The sequence below is a fragment of the Podarcis tiliguerta genome (assembly GCF_965153285.1).
Source record: "Podarcis tiliguerta genome assembly, chromosome: 17".
NCBI lineage: Eukaryota > Metazoa > Chordata > Lepidosauria > Squamata > Lacertidae > Podarcis > Podarcis tiliguerta.
In genome coordinates this window covers 36,271,553-36,290,229 of record NC_139550.1, presented here as the reverse complement: position 1 = coordinate 36,290,229, position 18,677 = coordinate 36,271,553, and the positions used below count along the sequence as shown (strand labels likewise).

Below are 18,677 nucleotides of genomic sequence, written 5' to 3'. Positions count from 1 at the left end.
TCTGTGAGGTGAGTGGGGCTGAGAGACTTCAGAGAAGTGTGACTGGCCCAAGGTCACCCAGCAGTTGCATGTGGAGAAGCGGGGAAGCGAACCTGGTTCACCAGATTACGAGTCCACCACTCTTAACCACCACACCACACCGTCCTGAGCTGTTTAAGGTTTTGTACTACAAAACCAGGACTTTTGGGCCCAGAAACTGATTGGCAGCCTGAGAGTCATTGTTTTGACTAAGGAAAGGCAACATACAAATAAAACGAGGAGGAGAAGGACAACTCTGTGCGGTAATTTAGGCTGAGACCCGGTGACTTGTCCTGGCGAGCCTTGTATTTGGAGCTGGGCTTCATTAACAAGCGTTATGACCCAGCAACCTGTTGCGTCTTGGATGGAGGTGCTAGTGGGCTGGAGGGCTGGGTTCCAAGGGGTGAGGGATAAAGGGGTTCAGGCTCTCTCTAGCAGTGGCGTAGCGTGGGTTGTCAGCACCCGGGGCAAGGCAAGTAATTTGCGCCCCCTAACCTGGGGCAAGGCAAGTAATTTGCGCCCCCCCCCCCGCTGCACAGTCCCTCCCCCAGATAGTCCCTCGCTCTCTCTCCGCACCGCACCGCACGCCTGGCACCCTCCCCTCCACAGTGGGCGGCGCCCCGGCGGCTCGGATCGGATTCGCACAGCCAGCACTGCAGTGAGAGAGAGTGAGTGAGCCAGGTAGGGGCAGAGAGCTGTGAGTGCGAGCGCCCCCCCCAGATGTTGCGCCCGGTGCGGCCAGCCCCCCCTGCACCCCCCACGCTATGCCACTGCTCTCTAGTGCAGGGATTTTCCAACCTGAGGCCACGTTCTCCCATGGGCAACCTCCTGCCAATGGTGGGTGCGGACAGAGGCAAGGAGTGGGTAGAGTCAGAGGCAAGAGTGGCGGCCGTTGCACGGGAGGCAACATTCCAGCCACACAAAAGGAGATTTCTTACACCCCTCACCACCCTCCACCAGAAACTGTCAAGAGTTCAAGGGCACATTCCAGACAGGCAAAAGTACTCAGAGAGGGCATGGAGGAAGGTGGGGGAGGCGTGTGGCCCCTGGAGGGTGGGTCTGGCCAGATAAGAGAGGCCTGCAGAGCCTCCTTCAGGCCCCAGCACCTGAGGTCCCCCAACCCTTGTTCTAGCCACGGATTCCCCTCACCGCCAACCCCTGCTCTTAACAGTAGTGTCCAGTGGGGTGGGGCATCAGTGAGCTCAAAGGAGGGCAGGGCTCAAAGGGATCAGTGCAGTTTAGCAGTGGGGGTAGGGAAACACAAGGGATAGCTGGGAGGGCAGGTGCAGCAGCAAAACTAGGCTTTATTCCACCCGGGTCAAAAACCCAGTTTGGCACCTCACCCATGTCCATTTGGGTACACACACAAGCTGGGATGCATGCGCATAGCCAGGGATATTTTTATGGGGGGGGGAGCCAAAGTTGTTGAGTTTTTTAAAGGAAATCCCCATAAATATGAAATTGCGAGGGAGCAGGCTTCTAATGGGGGGGGGGGCAGAACCTCAGATAATTGAGTACTTTCAATGCTTTTGAATAATATGGGTGGATGGGTGGGGCAACTGCCATGGCTGGGAGCCTCAATGGGGGTTCACTGGGGGCAAAAAAACTGGCTAGTCCCCCCCCCCTTCGGCCCTGGGCAGGTGCAAGCAAACAGCACCAGATCTGCTCCTGAATCTTTCTCGCTTTACAAAAATAGTCAGGAAAGGTGGCATTTGGCTGCCAAGGTAGCAAAATATATTTCACTGCCCAGAGGAGATGAGGAGTTCTGAAAGGCTGGTTCCAAAGATTGCAACAAGCAAGCAGAGCAAGCAGACTGGGCACCTCTGCTTTCAACACATTGGCATGGGATGGGCATCGCCGTCTTGCCCTGCCAATGCACCTCCTGACTTGGCAAAAGCAGGGCTGTGTGCCTTTAAATCACTTAGATTGCCCACAGCTGCTGTGGTTTGCAAGCATATTATCTGAGAGGGCTCCCCGTCCCCCATACATGGAGCAGAGTTAACAACTGTTTAGTTCTGTAAAGGGTACAGAGATTGGGGGGGGGGTGCTTTTTCTCTTGTTTGTTTTTGGCCTATATTTATTCCTCCATCCAGAGAAGCCGGTTTGCTTTCAAAAGCAGCTAAAAAAAGAAAAGCGCAACTGAATTTGGCTGTGAAGCCACAAAAATCCAGATCATGCTATTTTTATTATTATTAGTTTTAAAAAGTGGGATGGAGCCGCTTGAAGACAGTTCAGAGTTTACAACGGACTTGGAACTCTTCTAAATTGTTAATTTTCCTTAGAAAACTTGAGAGCCAGAACTTCCAAGAAGCTTGACTCTGGTGAAGGAAGCAGCTGAAATGTCTTGGAAAATAAACGTTTGCTGTCTGTTTGAACCTTACTAGAAAGAAAACTTTGTGATGCTATTAAAAATGTGTAACCACATTTTTAATGTGGGGAGGGGGAGAAGGAGGGAGGGAACCAACTCTAAGGTTTCAGGGTTGACCAGGAAATCTAGAGATCTCTGAAACCACAAACTGGCTTCAAATGTTTTCTAAAAGGATTATTGTAGAGGGGGAGGGCAAGTCTTTAGGGGGCAGCGTGGCGCTGGAACTAGACGGACACCTTAAAGGCTAAGAAATCAGGGTTCAGGAAGAGGAGGGGGAATCAATATTTTTTTTGGGGGGGGATACTTGATCCCAAAATGTGCAGTTCGTTTGAACGCAGAGAAAGATCAAAGGCTGACTTGAGCCTTCCCCCCAAACCGTGGAAACCTCCTTGGAGTGTAGGAGGGGGAAGAGGAAAAAACCTCAAAGCAGACTTCAAAACGAGCTGATTTTTCAAACAACAGCTGTTAGTGGAACCCTCCCAAGTGCGAGGAAATAAATTGCCAAACCCCCTTTTTTCAGCCTTTTTTTTTTTGTCAATATCCTGGAGAGAGGCGGGGGGGGGGGGGAGTGGAGAGAATCCTCCAGCCCCGGCAGCGAGAGCCAATCGACTTCCATGTCTGTGTGTGGCTGCTAACGAAATCCCACTTCAATCCAATTTTTTAAAACAAAAAAGCGCACACACAAACACACACACAGCCCAAGAGACTGAAGAGGAGGGTTTGAAATCTCCTTGCAAGCAATCTGCTCTCAGCGCCTGGCGCTGCAGTACGAAAGAGCCAACCCACCGAGCAAAGGAGTCTGAGCAAAGGAGAGGAGAGGGAGGGGAGGAGGAGGAGGAGGAGGAAGCGAAGGGGGAATGGGAGCAGCCGCTCCAACGTGGAAAAGCTTCCCAGCTCGCTTTCTGATACATTCCTGGCCAAGGCGATGCTTCTTGCAAGAGCTGCGCTGACTTGTTGCAAGGATCTGTCTTGGAGCGGGGGGAACGCACGCGCGCAGCCAATCCAGGCTGGATCCATCGCTCGCTCTCCCCCACCCGCCTTCCCTTTCTTTGCTCGAGCGTGGATCTATTCGGTCGATTGAGCTGCATTCGGATCCACTCTCTTTTTTTTCTGGAAGGGGATCGGGCCGTTTGATGGGGACTCTCGGCAGCCTGGCGTTTGGGGGGCGGCCTCGGAGGGATTTTGGGGGGGACTGAGGGAGCGGGCGCGGGGGGTGCCGTGCGATCATGCAGCGGGCCAGTGTGATGGGGATGCCCTGCCCGGAACCCAGTGGATCTTATTCCCAGCAGTTCAAAGCCATGAGGTTTTCGTACCACATCGAGGCGGGAGCAGCTGCCTCTCCCCAGATTCGAGCCGGTAAGGGAGAAGGGATTGGGGGGCGGGGGGGGGGCGCCTCGTTTTCTGTCTTTGGCTGGTCAATGGGAGAGCCTTCGTTCTGCCGTCAACGCTGGAGCGGAGGCGGATTTCTGCTTTCGGTTTGCACCTTGAGCAAGGGAGGTCGTGCGCAATGGTTAGATCAAAGCAGCGCTTGCGCCAGGAGCATCTGGCTCCGCATTCGGGGGAGTGGAGGCCAGTGGCTAGAGCAGTATGCCGAAATGGCAGTTTTCTCTCTAGGAAATGATGTGCGGTGTCTGGTGGGAATCCGGGGAGTGGTGCGCACAAACGTGGAGTTCTACCAAATGTGGATTAATATATATATTTTAAAGTCCATACTTTGCAACAGTTTCGGGTCACTGGAGGTGTTAAAAATGAGAATGGGCAACGGGTCTCTTTTCTTTCATCTGCACTCTCCTCCGAAACGTGCCTGGAGGTCCTGGAGCACAAGAGGAATTATGCTGCCAACTCTGCAGCTCTCTGCCCCGAAGAGCTTACAGCGATGGTGCAGCCGCCCTCTCTTCTCTAGAGCTGCCTCTGCCCCACCGCTCGTTCTCTCCCACAGTTCTTGTAGTTGGCCCTGATTTTCTTTCAACCCTGCCATTTTGATTTCTTTCCTTTGCAAATTCCCAAACCTGATAAAAGACCAAGAAAGCAGCTTTTGAAACAAAGAGGTATGCAGTTAAATTGCAATGGGGGAGGTTCAGAAATGGGAAGGGGGGAGGGTTGCAAGAGAATTAGTTTTGCAGCCTGCACACTCATTCCTCCCCAAGCATCTCTCTAATCATTCTCAGAGTCTTCTTGCTTTGCAAGATGTAATAAGGTAAAGGACCCCTGACAGTTAAGTCCAGTAGCAAACGACTCTGGGGTGTCCCCCTCATCCTAGACCACACAATTTTCTACCCCTTTCTTGGGAGTAGCTGTTCAGCTTGTTTTCTTAGAGCTCTTCTGCAACACAGCTTGCCCTACTCTGAATCTGGCAGATAAAGGACTTGGCCTGCTTGAACTGCACCAGTGGAACTCCTTGCCACAAGCTCGCACAAAGGCTTAGAGAAAATTTAACAGGGTTAATACAGAAAAGATCAAACGTATCTCCTGACAACTCATACATTCATAGGTGGAATTAAGTTTGGAGCCACGATTTGGTGTCATTTTCTCTGGGTCTGATTTGCAAATTGCATCCTGTCAAGATGTAAGTGTGAAATGTGCAAGGGGGTTGGGGGGGGGGAGATGTGTGTCTCTTTCCTCTTCTTTCTCTCCCCCACCCCCTTCCCACTGTGAAGAATCTCACACAAGAGACTGAAGCATTTGAGTCACCCTTACAAGTTTGGTATTATTAGAAACATTCTGGGGCCTGAGAAAGGCGATTGGGGAGGGGGGATTATTACAAAAAATAGGAAGAATGATCCTTCCTTGAAATGAGGCTGAAGAACTGGGTCTCTGTCCTCAGCATCCACACCAGCCTTTGGGTACTAGGCCTGGCTCTTCAGAAATGCCAGTTATTATATTGCCAATTCCCTTAATGGCTTTGGGCATCACTCTTTAATAGGAAGGTGGGGCTTCCTAGTAGCTAGAGCAGGTTGCCCTGGGGGCTGGATAATGGTCTCCTGGCCTTTGCTGTAATGGGGGTGGGTGGGGGAATGAATGTAACAGTGGATTCTTTTCTGTGACCCCAGACGCAGGGCAAGCCCTTCCCTTCCCCACCCCTTTCCTTTGTTGATTCAGACTTGGGTAAGCTTTGTGTTGTTTCCCCCTTTTTTTTTTTGCTTTGTGCCTGAGGCCAGAGTGGGACTCCAGCAGCCTTGGGTGCTGCCACAGTGTAGCGAAACTATACAGACACAAGCCTTTCATGTGTACAACCCATTCAATTTGTGGAAGCAGCGTTTCCTCTCCCCCCCCCCCCCAAACAATTATTTTGCTTTGTTAGCTAATCCAGCGACAGGAGTTTACTTGTGTGCATTTATCATTGTTGTTGCAATGGCACCTGTACATCATCATCTTCTCCTCCCTCCTTCCCTTTTAAAATGTGATTTATCTGCTAGGCTATACTGCCCTCTCTGTCCTGGGGAGAGAACCCAGGAATCCTAGCTCCCAGCCTTCCCTTCTCTAATACCCTGGACTCACCCACTGCTCCCTTGAGCAAAAGGCAAAATTGAAGGCTTGCCTTCAGGATCCAGGCCTGGATTGTTGGGTGGCAATGCCATGAAGAGCTTTAGCAGGGGTGTGAATAAAGGGAGTGAAGGTTTTTTGCTGGGGAGGTGTGAGCCACTTCTGATTTGCTTTGTTTTTCTTTTCTTATGCCTGGCTGTCTAGCACTGTATTTTACACTCCTGCATCACGCAGGAACGAACACTTCAGCTGGAAACCCGGCTATTCTTAAAGACAGTGCCTGTGTGTGTGTGTGTGAGAGAGAGAGAGAGAGAGAGAGTTGTGCTTCCATCTTGCAATCCAGATTTTCATCCACAAAGGAAGCCTTGGTTTGTTGCTTCCTATAGGAGTTGGCTGACTTGCGCTGCTTGAAAACAAAATGCTGTGCTTGAAAATAAGCCTCTTGGAAATCCTGGCTTCTTTTAGGCAATAGCAGAACCTAGTACAGTGGTACCTCAGGTTAAGAACTTAATTCGTTCCGGAGGTCCGTTCTTAACCTGAAACTGTTCTTAACCTGAGGTACCACTTTAGCTAATGGGGCCTCCTGCTGCCGCCACGCCGCCGGAGCACGATTTCTGTTCTCATCCTGAAGCAAAGTTCTTAACCCGAGGTACTATTTCTGGGCTAGCAGAGTCTGTAACCTGAAGCGTATGTAACCTGAGGTACCACTGTAGTTGTGCATACAGTCTCTCTCCTTTGGGCTCCCTTCCCCAGCTCTCTTCAGCCTGAGAGGTCGGAGCTGACTCGGGGTTTTGAGAAGGGACAGGAATCCTGTGGTTGGAGGAGGAGGAGGAGGAGGAGGAGGAGGGCTGGGCGACTGGAGCCTGGAAGTGAAGTGGCAGGATTTAGGACTGGGGGATCAGATGTGTTAAAACATAATGTTTAGGTGCTCTTTACCCCAGTGTGCTGTGCTCGCAGGAGAAACTTGAGCTCGCTCGGACCAGGTGCTGCCCATCCTTGTCTCATGCCTGCTTATTCCGCCCGTAGGAACAGTTCTGATCTCCCTCCCCCATCTTCCTTCATTACAAAGCCTCGAGGAACGCTGCTGGGTTGACATAAAAGCAAAGCCACATCCTGGCTCCAGGGAAAGCCGCAGGGGGACTATCTGGGGGACAGAGAGCCCTGCTCAGGATGGGGAGAAGAAGGCCCGGCCCCTCTAACCCCTGCTGTAGGAGACACATGTGGTCCAGGGAGACCGGGAGCCAGGCCTCGTTGGCTCTGGGACAGGGGAGCACAGTGGTTCTAGAAAAGAGCACAGTTGCAGTGAGTCAAAGGAAACCGAGGTTCAGGTTAGCTTAACTCAGCACTTCATCTGTCAGTGCTTTCTCATTTGAGCAACTGTATTAATGAGTGGGGGGCAGCCATGGGAAAGGACCCCAGGAAAGGAAGCACAAACCTAAAGGCAGGGCTGTTGACTTTATAAAGAATTTTGTGTTTGTGACAACAACTATCATGCCAATTTATTTAAATCAGTATGCCTATTGCAAAACCTCCACGTGCCTTTTGATATATTTAAAGAAGTGTGAGGTCACTTACCATTTCAGCAAATGGGCAAGGCTGCACTCCTATGGACGCTTGCCTGGGAATTTACAGAATTACTTATTTCTGATTATACGTGAGTTGGGTTTTGCTGCAAAGCTTACTGTTCGTTTTTAGCAAGCAACAAAGGTCATATTTCGTACTGTCTTTCTCTTTTATTACAGTAATGGACCAAACTCAAAAGAACCTTGACAAACAAACAAGAGAGTCCTCACTGGATTGTCCCACAGATTAATTCATGGACTTTGATTCTTGCCTTGCAGCCTTGTTGGGGGGAACAGGACACTCTTTGAAGTGTCCCCTCACTTCTCGAGCAATGCCTAATTGACATGGGCAGGTCCTAGACTGTGTTACTGGTAGCTGCAGGCTGGGAACTCATGTTTTGTCTCCTGTTCTATTTGAGTCTCAAAACATGGGGCAGGGATTCATGCTTCCTTCTCCAACTGCCTGCATGGTGCATCTTCCTGACATAACCAAAAGAGGATTATGGAGAAAATTAGGATTTGGAACTAGGGGACTATGGGGGTCAAATTTGGGAGAGTGAAGCACAGGGCCCATCATAGGGCTGCTGCAGAGGTAAAATGAGTGTGGGTCCACTATATGAAGGGGTTTTCTGTGGGCTAAACCACAGAGCCTAGGACTTGCCTATCAGAAGGTTGGCGGTTCGAATCCCTGCGACGGGGTGAGCTCCCATTGCTGGGTCCCTGCTCCTGCCAACCTAGCAGTTCGAAAGCATGTCAAGTGCAAGTAGATAAATAGGTACCGCTCCGGCGGGAAGGTAAATGGCGTTTCCGTGCGCTGCTCTGGTTCGCCAGAAGCAGCTTAGTCATGCTGGCCACATGACCCGGAAGCTGTACGCTGGCTCCCTCGGCCAATAAAGCGAGATGAGTGCCGCAACCCCAGAGTCGGCCACAACTGGACGTAACGGTCAGGGGTCCCTTTCCCTTTAAGGGTGGCAGAATGGGAACCAGGCATATTGGAGCTGTGGAGCTTACTCTGGTGGGAAGTTCTCTCGGAAATGAATCAGGGCTCAGCAGGGCTTGCACAGGAGAACCAGCTTCCAGCTGGACTGTGCCTCAGAGATGGCTAGTAAGAAAGGGTCCTCTTCTGCCGTGGGCATGGAAACGTCTTGAGGCCGTGTCTGGGGCAGCAGAGACCCCTCTGGTCCAAAACCAAGGGCACCTCTGAGAGATTCCTTCTCTCTTTCCTTGCTTGCAGTCTTACTGAGTCGGCCCCACCATTTTTTTCCATCCATCTGGGTGAGAAGAGCTATCTTTAGAAAGGGGCCGGGCTGGGGAGCTCTGGGCCTGTAGTTCACTGTGTCAGCAACAGCTGCCAGGCTCTGTGCGGGGAGGGGAAGCCTGGGCCTGAGACGGGAAAGGGCTCTCGGATGGGAGGGGAAGGGCGTTGAGGGCCGTATGCTAACAACCGGATCCCAAGACTTGCTGTGCCAGCAAGTAAAATAATTTAGGATGGGGCGTACGAACCGCTGTGCCAATGCTGCGTCATTGTGACATTCTACTGGCACTGCTGGGACCGCTGTCTTGTCGCTCGACGCTGTTGCCAAGGTTGGGGGGGGGGAGTTTGCCCAGGTGTGACCCCAAGTGCATTCTATTAGAATATTAGCGTGAGGCCCAAAGGAAGTGCTTCTTAACAAAAGTCATATTTAACTATACAGCGTCAGACAATTTTAATCATTAACATGTCCCTGAATCTGTTCTGTCAGGGTATATATGCAAATAAGTACAGGGCCGGTGCCTGCACTGAGCATCCTCAGGCAGCTGCCAGGAACCTTTAGGCCGCTATTTAAGTTCCCCACTTAAATTTGGGGGGGGCATTGTGAGTAATGTATGTGGTGCGTGGCTCACAGCTACCTGCCCCATATTGCCATGTAAGCCTGCGTGCAGGCGGGCGTGCATACATGCAAAGGTATGGCAGATATCTTTAAAGTAGGCATAGGCAAACTCGGCCCTCCAGAAGTTTTTTGGGACTACAACTCCCATCATCCCTAGCTAACAGTAGCAGTGGTCAGGGATGATGGGAATTGTAGTCTTAAAACATCTGGAGAGCCAAGTTTGCCTATGCCTGCTTTGAAGGCTGGAGAAGGCTCCAGTTATGTGCATTGTGCCCTCCAAACCCTGCAATGAAAAAACCCAAATTGTTTAGCCAGAAGAAATCATGCTGATGAAGAAGATTCACATGCATAATAAATATTATTTAATTGGGACCTAAAAATAGCTTGGTGCCGCAAGAGTGAAATCAAAAGACAAGCCCTGCCCCCACAGCTCTGCAGTTTGCAAATACATGATGAAGGGAAAACAGGAACTAATTGGGGGTGGGTGGACACATTAGAATGATTGCTTGTGCATAATTGTTTCCAAGGCCGAAGTTAAAATACTTCAGATATTCTAGGGGAAGGACTAGTCCTTTTTTAAAAAAGCAAAAATTAAAAATTGTCCACGTTCACGTTCACACAGCTCACTTTGACATATGGCCCTCAGAGAGTTGAGCATGGGTCATTATGGCCCTCCAAAAATGTTAGCCATCCTTGGACTAGACAAATGGAAGGAGCGCATGATGTGGAGCTGGTGGGAGATTATCTTTAGGGAAAGCAACTAGCAACCATGGGAAGGAAGAGTAAGAAGTGACACAGCTCCCACCAGTCAGTCCTTTAGTTCTCACTCCCAACTGAGATGAAGCCCTGGGCAGCGAAATTCTATACTCCACCACTATGTGGGCAGAAGAGCTCTTGATGCTCAGCCCACTCCTAGAGGAAACGTTTTGACAGAAGGTCATAGAATCATAGAACTGTAGAGTTGGAAGGGACCCTGAGGATCATCTAGTCCAACCCCCTGCAATGCAGGAATATGCAGCTGGTCCATACAGGGATTGAACCTGCAACCTTGAGTGTTATCAGCACCATGGTCTAACCAACTGAGCTATCCAGAAGGTGGTGGACTCTCCTTCCTTGGAGGTTTCTAAGCAGAGGTGGGATGGCCATCTGTCATGGAAGCTCTACCTGAGATTCCTGCATTGCTAAGGGGTTGGACTCTTGAGGTCACTTCCAACTTTATGACTTTATGGTAAAGGGTTAAACACAGTTGAAATAAATGTTTTTAAAATTTTGCAAAACTCCAGTCCTGCCCTTTGGCAATGCTGCCATTGCCTGCCAATCCCACATTGCCCATAATGGAAGGAACTGGTCAACCTGGGGATGTGTCCACAGTGATACCACGTCCCCTTAGTGCACGAAGCAATGCCACTGTGGCTGCAGATGATGAACCCCAGTAGCACAGGCAGCTAGTGTGCAGCTTCCAAAAGACTTCAGGTGCCCTGCAGGGTGGGGTGGGGTCTTAAGTCTCACATACCCCAGTGCATAAAAATGTGCAGACTCAAGGACCCAGCCAGTCTCCCACCTGTGCAGGCCATGGGACCGTCTCTCCTCCAGCAGTTTGGCTGAGAAGCCAGTCTTGCTTGCCAGCACCCAACACGGCTACTCACCCCTTCATACACTCTGTCAGAAGCAGCCCTCAGAGGCCGACCCCCACAACCAGAGACAGCAAATGCAGTACAGTGGTACCTCGGGTTAAGAACTTAATTTGTTCTGGAGGTCCATTCTTAACCTGAAACTGTTCTTAACCTGAGGTACCACTTTAGCTAATGGGACCCCCCGCTGCCGCCACGCGATTTCTGTTCTCATCCTGAATCAAAGTTCTTAACCCGAGGTACTATTTCTGGGTTAGCAGAGTCTGTATCCTGAAGCGTCTGTAACCTGAGGTACCACTGTATTTGTTTCCCTACCTCCAAGGGTCCCATCCTGATGCCATGTACCACAAGTCTGAAGGAGAGGGAACCCTGCTCACTAACCCGCGCCAAATACAGAAACAATACATGGAGTATTGATGGCGATCTTTACTGAACGGCACCGGCAGGGATGGAGTGTAACCCACAAAGACTGCCAACCAGTCACCTGGGCTGGGCTCTGGCGCTGGTTGGCAATGCTACAGAGGAGCAGTTGGAAACACAGTGCTCATGGCTGTGGTCATAGGTTGGGTCTTGGTCTGTACAAAACATGGTGTGGGATGGCTATGCTTGTGGGAGCAAGGGGTGATGTGGAGAGAGCAGTTCATAGTCCCTGCACCTGGATGCAGGTAGAAGAGTGAGAAGTGTTGCTTGTGTGCTCAGTCAGTGCTCACGATAGCAGCCTACCTGGTCTGGGGCTTCTGCCAAATCCTAAAGCCCCCTCAACTGGTGCAACTTCAGTATAGGATTGTGGCATACTCAGTTCCTCTCCTATGTTTTCCCTCCTCTCTGTGGTTCTCCCCCCTCACCCCCAATCATAATCTGTGTTGTAAGCTCTTCAGGGCAGATCCTGCTGATATTACTCCAAAAAATGTACAGAAAATGTCCATTAAAGCAGCCTTGTATCCTCAAGATTGCACCAGCCACTTCTTGCGTCTCTTGGAGGTGTGATCAGGAATAGCAGTTCCTGAAATGTGGGGCTCCTGTTCTGTAATAACTGAAGGTGTGGGTAAGGGGGAGAGAGAGCACCCGGTAACGATAATCTTTATTGTCATTGTCCCACACAGAAAAGTGAAATTGAAAAAATCTGCATCAGACATTCAAAAACCCACAAGCCTGCTATCCCAGCCTGGTTAGCCTCTAAAAACTCTGGTACCCTATAATTGAATACAGTGGTACCTCTGGTTACGTACTTAATTCGTTCCGGAAGTCCGTTCTTAACCTGGAACTGTTCTTAACCTGAAGCACCACTTCAGCTAATGGGGCCTCCTGCTGCCGCCGCACCGCCAGAGCACGATTTCTGTTCTCATCCTGAAGCAAATTTCTTAACCCGAGGTAATATTTCTGGGTTAGCGGAGTCTGTAACCTGAAGCGAATGTAACCCGAGGTACCACTGTACAATATACTCACATAAAGACTGCCTTACACTGCGTTTAAAACCAAAATCGCATTTGGATAGAAACTGATAAGGCCAGAAATACGGCCTGCTCAAAATGCCAGGCCAGCACTCCTGAAGTTCAGTCAACTCAGAAGCTGGCAATCCTGCAGTTTCTTAACTGCTCCTGTTTTTCCAGCCTCCGCCTCCGCCTCCGCCTTTGATGACACTCCCCGCCCCCTTCTTCCTCTTCTGTGAAACACAAAGGGTTAACCCCCCCCCCCAAACAGTCCAACAGAGCAGGGTGAGGGCAGGATACATCCTGCTTGCACCACCCACATTTGGCTTCTCTTCCCTCCCTCCAACTTTTTTTCCTTTTGCAGAACCCTTAATATGTTCCATATGGGCCCATCATGTGCACAGAGGCTTCCGATGGCCCTGGGGCTGGAGCTGTTGGTGGAATGGACACCCTGAATTCTGAATCGCACCAAAGTCTCCTTCCAGCCCCTATAAAAGGGTTTCTTCTTTTGAGTTGTCCTTCCCTGTGCAAGGGAGGGGGTATAATGAAGCTGATACGGATCTCTGTTTACCCCCACCACGCACTGCTTATACTGGACATATTCCCAGGTTGTTTTTATGTGCTCAGATTCTATTTGGTATTTTGTCTGGAGATGGAACACTGGGGGTCAGCACGTACTCAAAACTTGTTTTGGGGTGGGGGCTTCTGGAAAGCCTTCCGTAGGCCACCACTCCCTGCCAGACTTGGTGGGCTTGCCTGCTTCTAAACTTTTTTGGGAAAGACCCAGTTTCCTTTCACCAGATCCGAGGACATGCATGCTGCATTCTGCGGAGTAGATGCTCAACAGACAGACTGCCATCATGCCTCTGGTTCTTGCTTGGAATTGGTGCCCTGTAATTTTTACAAGCAGGTCTTTAATTTGCTGCAAGCTGGACACAGTTTGAGAGAGAGAGAGACAGACAAGCTTGTAGGGTGGAGTCAGGAGGTAGGCTGCAACCAGCTCAGATTTTTAAGCAAAGGAGGAGATTGCCAAGGCCTGATGCTGAGTGTTGAAAAAAGCCCCCTAACCCTCTTTATTTCTGAGCCAGCTAAACACTTTCCTCTAGGTCCTAGATTGCCTTCCTTTCTGGCTAATGTGGCAGCTAATCGTGGCAGTAATTTGTGTGGTTTCTCAGTGCCAGTGATGGGTTTAGAAAATAGATAAGCAACAGCTTTGTAACATCAGGCATGGACATTTACAGGGTTGTCATGCAGAGGTTGTCAGGTAGGCTCTGTTGGCAGGGCTGGGCGGGGGATAGATTCTGTCATATTGGACCCGCACATTCCAATTCAGTTAATACGGATTATTTATTTCTTAAGCAGAAGTGCAGTTAGATAAGTTTAGGTTCTGGATTTAATGGTTTTAAAGGGTCTCCCTCTTGATGATAATGTGCATTACAGGCAACATGGAGGTTACGTTCCAAGGCACCACATGTTTAAATGAATTAACATATATTTGAAACACCGTTGAAAAAGCCTGCAAATGCCCCATTCTACTACCCCTTTTTGCAATGTTTTGGGGTTTGGTGTGATGAGCGCATGTGCGGTTCTACACGTTGGACGGGCCTAAAATGGTCGCTGCCTCTACTTCACTTCAAGATACTGGCTGTGTGCACAACCAAACTTTTAAAGTACAGTATATTGCTCCCCTCAAAGAATCCTGGGAACGGTATTTAATCCCTCACAGAGCTAGAAATCCTAGCACCCTTAATAAACTACAGTTCCCAGGGTTCTTGGTGGTGGTAAGAAACGTGTGTTAAATGTGTGCTGCGCACACAGCCGTGGAGACGCAGTCTTGCTGCAGTCAGGAGCCTTCCTGCGCAGCCTGCTGGGTGGTGGGACCCTGGACGCACTCTGCCCTGATGGCAACATTGCCCTCAAGACTCTCCTCTTATACTTGCTTTCTGGAAGGTTCTGTAGTGGACCCCCACCCCCACCCCATTTTATTGCAGGCTTGTGGATGGTGTGTAGGAGTTCTAATCCATGTTAGCGACGTTCCCTCCCGGAGGATGAAGGCACGGCTTTATGCAAGTGGTGAATCAGAGAGAACAGAAAGGGCGTGTGAGTCAATGAGTCCCTTCGTAAATAAAATGCATATATATCTCAGTGCTTAATTTCTGCAGGAGAAAAGGGGCTCTGAGGGTCAAACCTGCTTTGAACCAGTTTTCCTTAATCCTAAGAGTTCGGGGACAGGTGCTAGTCAACAAGGGCAAATCAGCTAAGCTTCCTTTATTATTACTAACAAATCTCCCGGTACTGGTACTGAAATCAGAACTGAAGGATATGAATTTGTTCACCCCCCCCCCCCAAATAGTCCGGCCCACCACATGATCTGAGGGACGGTGGACCGGCCCACGGCTGAAAAAGGTTACTGACCCCTGCTATTCCCACAATCCTTGTTCCTGTCTAGCCGTCGCCCCTCCTTCACTGCAGGCCCCAAATCCCACACACCTCAACCCATGACTGTGCTCTGCCTTAACTGTTTTAAGTCAGGTCTGTAGCGCATTTGCTTCCTGCCCCAGTCTGGCTGGCAGAAAGACGGAGGGTGTGCATTATGGTGCCACCCCACTGACGGAAACAGTGGGGCACAAAGTTAATTGACCCTGAGAATGCCAGAGTGAAAGCCAGGAAGAACAGTAGGAGAGACCGCAAAGGATGGTCTCTTCACAGGTTTCTTCAAATACTCCCACTAAGGAGCATTGCTATGTGTGTGTGCATCTGTGTGCATATAAAGGTAGACTTGGAGCTGTTTTGTCCCCCCACTGTGATTGCTGCAATTTGTGGGAAGGGATTAATTTGTCGGGGGGGGGGGGCGGGGGCGCTGGGAACCTGCTTTCGCCAGCAAAGGCTGTGATTTGCATTTTTATTTTACCCAGAATCCTTTGTGTGGCAGGGTTTCGCTCTTTTCCTCTCCCCCACCCCCCGCAGGTGACAGCCTTATGTAGGTGACTCCTGGACAGATTTGACACAAATACTGCCAGACACAAGTGGCCTTGGATTGGCAGCGAGGCTGTCTGCTTCTGAGAAGCCTCGAAGCCTTCGCAGACCTAGAGAGGCTGGGAATGGCACTTCTGTCAAGTCCATCTCTCCACGGGAAACGTTAAAGATACTACAAAAGGGTTTCTTTCACACACACACACACACACACACACACAGAGGCTTAATGGTTTTTAAAAGCCCTTCCAGCCTCCAGTTTTGTTAATGGGAAACGGAGCTTTAATTGTGTTCCAAGCACTTTCGTACATAAGTGGTCTGAGGGATTTTCCTCGTGACCCCCGATGACCCCCCTCCCTCTGTGCAGGCTTCTGGGTCCTCTTGACACCCCCACCTCCATATCTCAGTCCCCACCTTTGCCTTATCCATATCAGTGTCTAATCCCTGCTTTGAGACTCATTAATCCATTTGACCCAGCCTGGCTTGCATTACAGGGGTGGGCTGTGAGTTGGGGGGGGGGGAGGATCTTTAAAGCCCTGTGGGACCTGCAAGCAGAGCCTCAGGCAGGAATAGCAGTGGGGGGGTTGGTGGGGGTCGGGACCCTGATGCAGAAGGGACCCCTGTGCCATCTGTTCCTTTCACTCCACAGTGCAGATGGTGTCAGCACATTTGCGGAACAGGTAACCCCCTGGGGAATAGAGAGCTCTTTCCGTGGGGCAAGGGGCGTGGGTTTGCCATTTGGCTCATGACCAGCTGCCCCACATCACCAGAGCTCAAATTTGTGTGGAAAGAACATGGCGACTTTCTCCTTCCCTCCGCTCCCTGCTAACAGTTCTTAACTTTCATTATTATATAGCCCGGTCAGTGCCCATGCCACTTTACATAGAGAGGAATGGAAGGTCTCTGTCCCCAAGGAGCTTACATCCTAAATTTTGAAAGTGGAAGAGAGAACAAAGGGAGAGTTGTGGGTAACAAAGGATTGGCGTATGATGATTTAGAGCAATGCAGTTAGATCAGGTATGTCCAAAGTCTGTTTTGGGGCCAAATCCGGCCCGCCAGTCGGTTTAATCTGGCCCCCAAGGCAGTTTTTATTTCCTGAACAACAAAAAGCTCAACAACTTCAATCCTAAAAAAAAGGTCAACAACTTTGGTTGGCCCTTTGGTCTGCCCTCATCAAATCTGTCCGTCTTTGGAAAAGTTTGGAAACCACTGAGTTAGATGGATTTAAGCGTCAGTTGGGGATAAAGGCTAAAGCCTGCTTAGAATACCTGTTTTCTTCTTGGAAACCTTCCTGTTCCCCTTCCTGGGTGCGTGGAGCAGAGTGTAGTTACTCAGCTGCCAGCGCAAGGCACTCACCTTGGGCTGCTCCAGAAGTCAGTGAACTCTGCAGCTGAGGCTAAGCCCTACTGAACCCGGGCTCAGATGGCACCCTGCCCCTCCCAGAAGGTACATGGAGCAGCCTGGAGGCTCACTCCTGTCTTGGGTGCGGCAGGTAGGCAGGCTCCGGAAGTGCAGCAGGCGAGTCAGAGCTGGCAGGGCTGAGCCCTACAGGTGAGGTCACTGGCCGGGTTAAGGTGGAAGGGGGAACCTTGGGAGCAGGGAGGGAAGGCTCCGTTTTGCCTGTAAGCTCTACTATCTGTGTGTACAGCTACAGGTTGCGTGGAAGGGCAAAGCACATGTGAAAGGGGGTTGCGTTTAGAATCATGTCAGGTGCTGTCAAACACTGCAACTCTTTCCCGTGGGCTGCTAAAAAGTGCTGCATTTCCGTTTAGCTAGATTCTGCTGCGATTGGTCCATTAATGGCTGGAAGTGGCTCCAGCGCAAGGGAGGGACTGATCCTACTGTGTGAGGAAAGCCTGAACTTGGGAGGGTTTGTTATAAGCTGAAGGAAACCTGTTAAAGGGCGTTACAGAGATGATGGTTTTCCGATCTGTGGGAGACAACTGTGATAGTCCCAAGAAAAATTGCTTTAATAGGTCCCCTTATTAAAGATTTTCAGAGGAGTTATATATCCATGCACATATCATTTTTAATGTGTAAAATGCTTTACAGTGCTTTGTTCCACCTTCAAAATAGTTTTCTGAAGCAGAGAATAGTTGCCTCCATTTTATAGATGGTGGACTAACTGCATCTGATGGCCATAAACTCATGCGTTAGAATATGGGTTGCTGTTGAAGTCATCTAAAATGTGCTGGGATTTAAGCTGGGGAACTGCTTTTCTCACACAGCCTCGTCCCTCAGCTATTTTTCCTTTCAGTGGGGCTCTGAAACTGGAACTAAAGCCCCCTGGGTGAGTGGAGGATGTGTAGAAGAGGGAAATGTCAGGTGAGGACAAGTTTCAACACCTGCTTGCTGCCTGTGCACTGTAAATTTTCTGCTTTGCTTTCTATGAATTCAGCATGGCCAATCTTCTAGCACAGGGGCAGTCAACCGGGCGCCCCCTCTCTGGATGTTGTTTTTCAGCTCCAACTCCCACCCCCCAGCCGGCATGGCCTGTGGTTGGGGATGATGGGCTCCACATTGGCTGTCCCTGTTCTAGCACTTGGTTGTGCCACCATTGTGCATAGTTCAGCCCTAAGAGAAAGTGAATTACACAAGACAGACTGAGATACCAACTGTGTTAGATCCCAAGTGCTGTATTGATTCAGGGTCTTCTCTCTCCCACGTGTTGCATTGGTGTATCCTGTTGTGCCTGGCACTGGAAGTTTTAATAACTCTTTGCAAAAGGGTTATCTGTCTGAACAAAGAATAGACATGAACCTTTAATGGTGCAAAAGGACAGATGGGTTCTGCTCCACAGCTGTTCCTTGTAATGTGCCATTGAATAAGATCCATGATGTGATCGCATGGTGCTGTGCATTACCCCAAGTTCACCTCGCATCATTAGCTGTCATGGCAGGGAGCACACGGTGTGGCTACATGGTGAGGCTATATCATGTCATGCGCTGCCTTCGAGTAGACATCAAAGGGACAGAGCAGTGGCTACTCCTAGTTTACAGCCTGGGGAACAGAGGAACGGAATCGGAATGATTTGCCTGAAGTAGTAACATCTATTTATTTGAACACACACCCACCCCAGACCTGTGCATTCATTTTTAATATTTGTATGCCTTCTATCAGTTTAGTACCCTCAGTTTAATGATGGTGTGTGAACTTCTGGGCTTCACCAAACACTTTGTCACACATAATGATCATTAAACCAGTTTGGTGGACAGACTTGTAAAATTCTAAGCTTGTGTGAACCATTTTTAAAAAAACTTACAGGTTGTCCTAATAAAATATACAATCGAATCTATGTCATTCTCTCCCGCCCCCCTCCTGTGGGAACTATACAAACACCA

General features: G+C 49.9%; 1 protein-coding gene across 1 annotated transcript in view; it reads left to right on the top strand.

Annotated features, from left to right (window-relative positions):
* The first annotated feature begins 3,214 nt into the window (after window positions 1–3,214).
* FGD1 (FYVE, RhoGEF and PH domain containing 1) overlaps window positions 3,215–18,677 on the top strand; it is a 44,541-nt gene continuing 29,078 nt past the window's right edge. Inside the window, exon 1 of the mRNA XM_083419734.1 lies at window positions 3,215–3,742. Coding sequence (XP_083275860.1) covers window positions 3,613–3,742 — 130 coding nt within the window. The 5' untranslated portion in view covers window positions 3,215–3,612. The remainder of the gene's footprint in view (window positions 3,743–18,677) is intronic.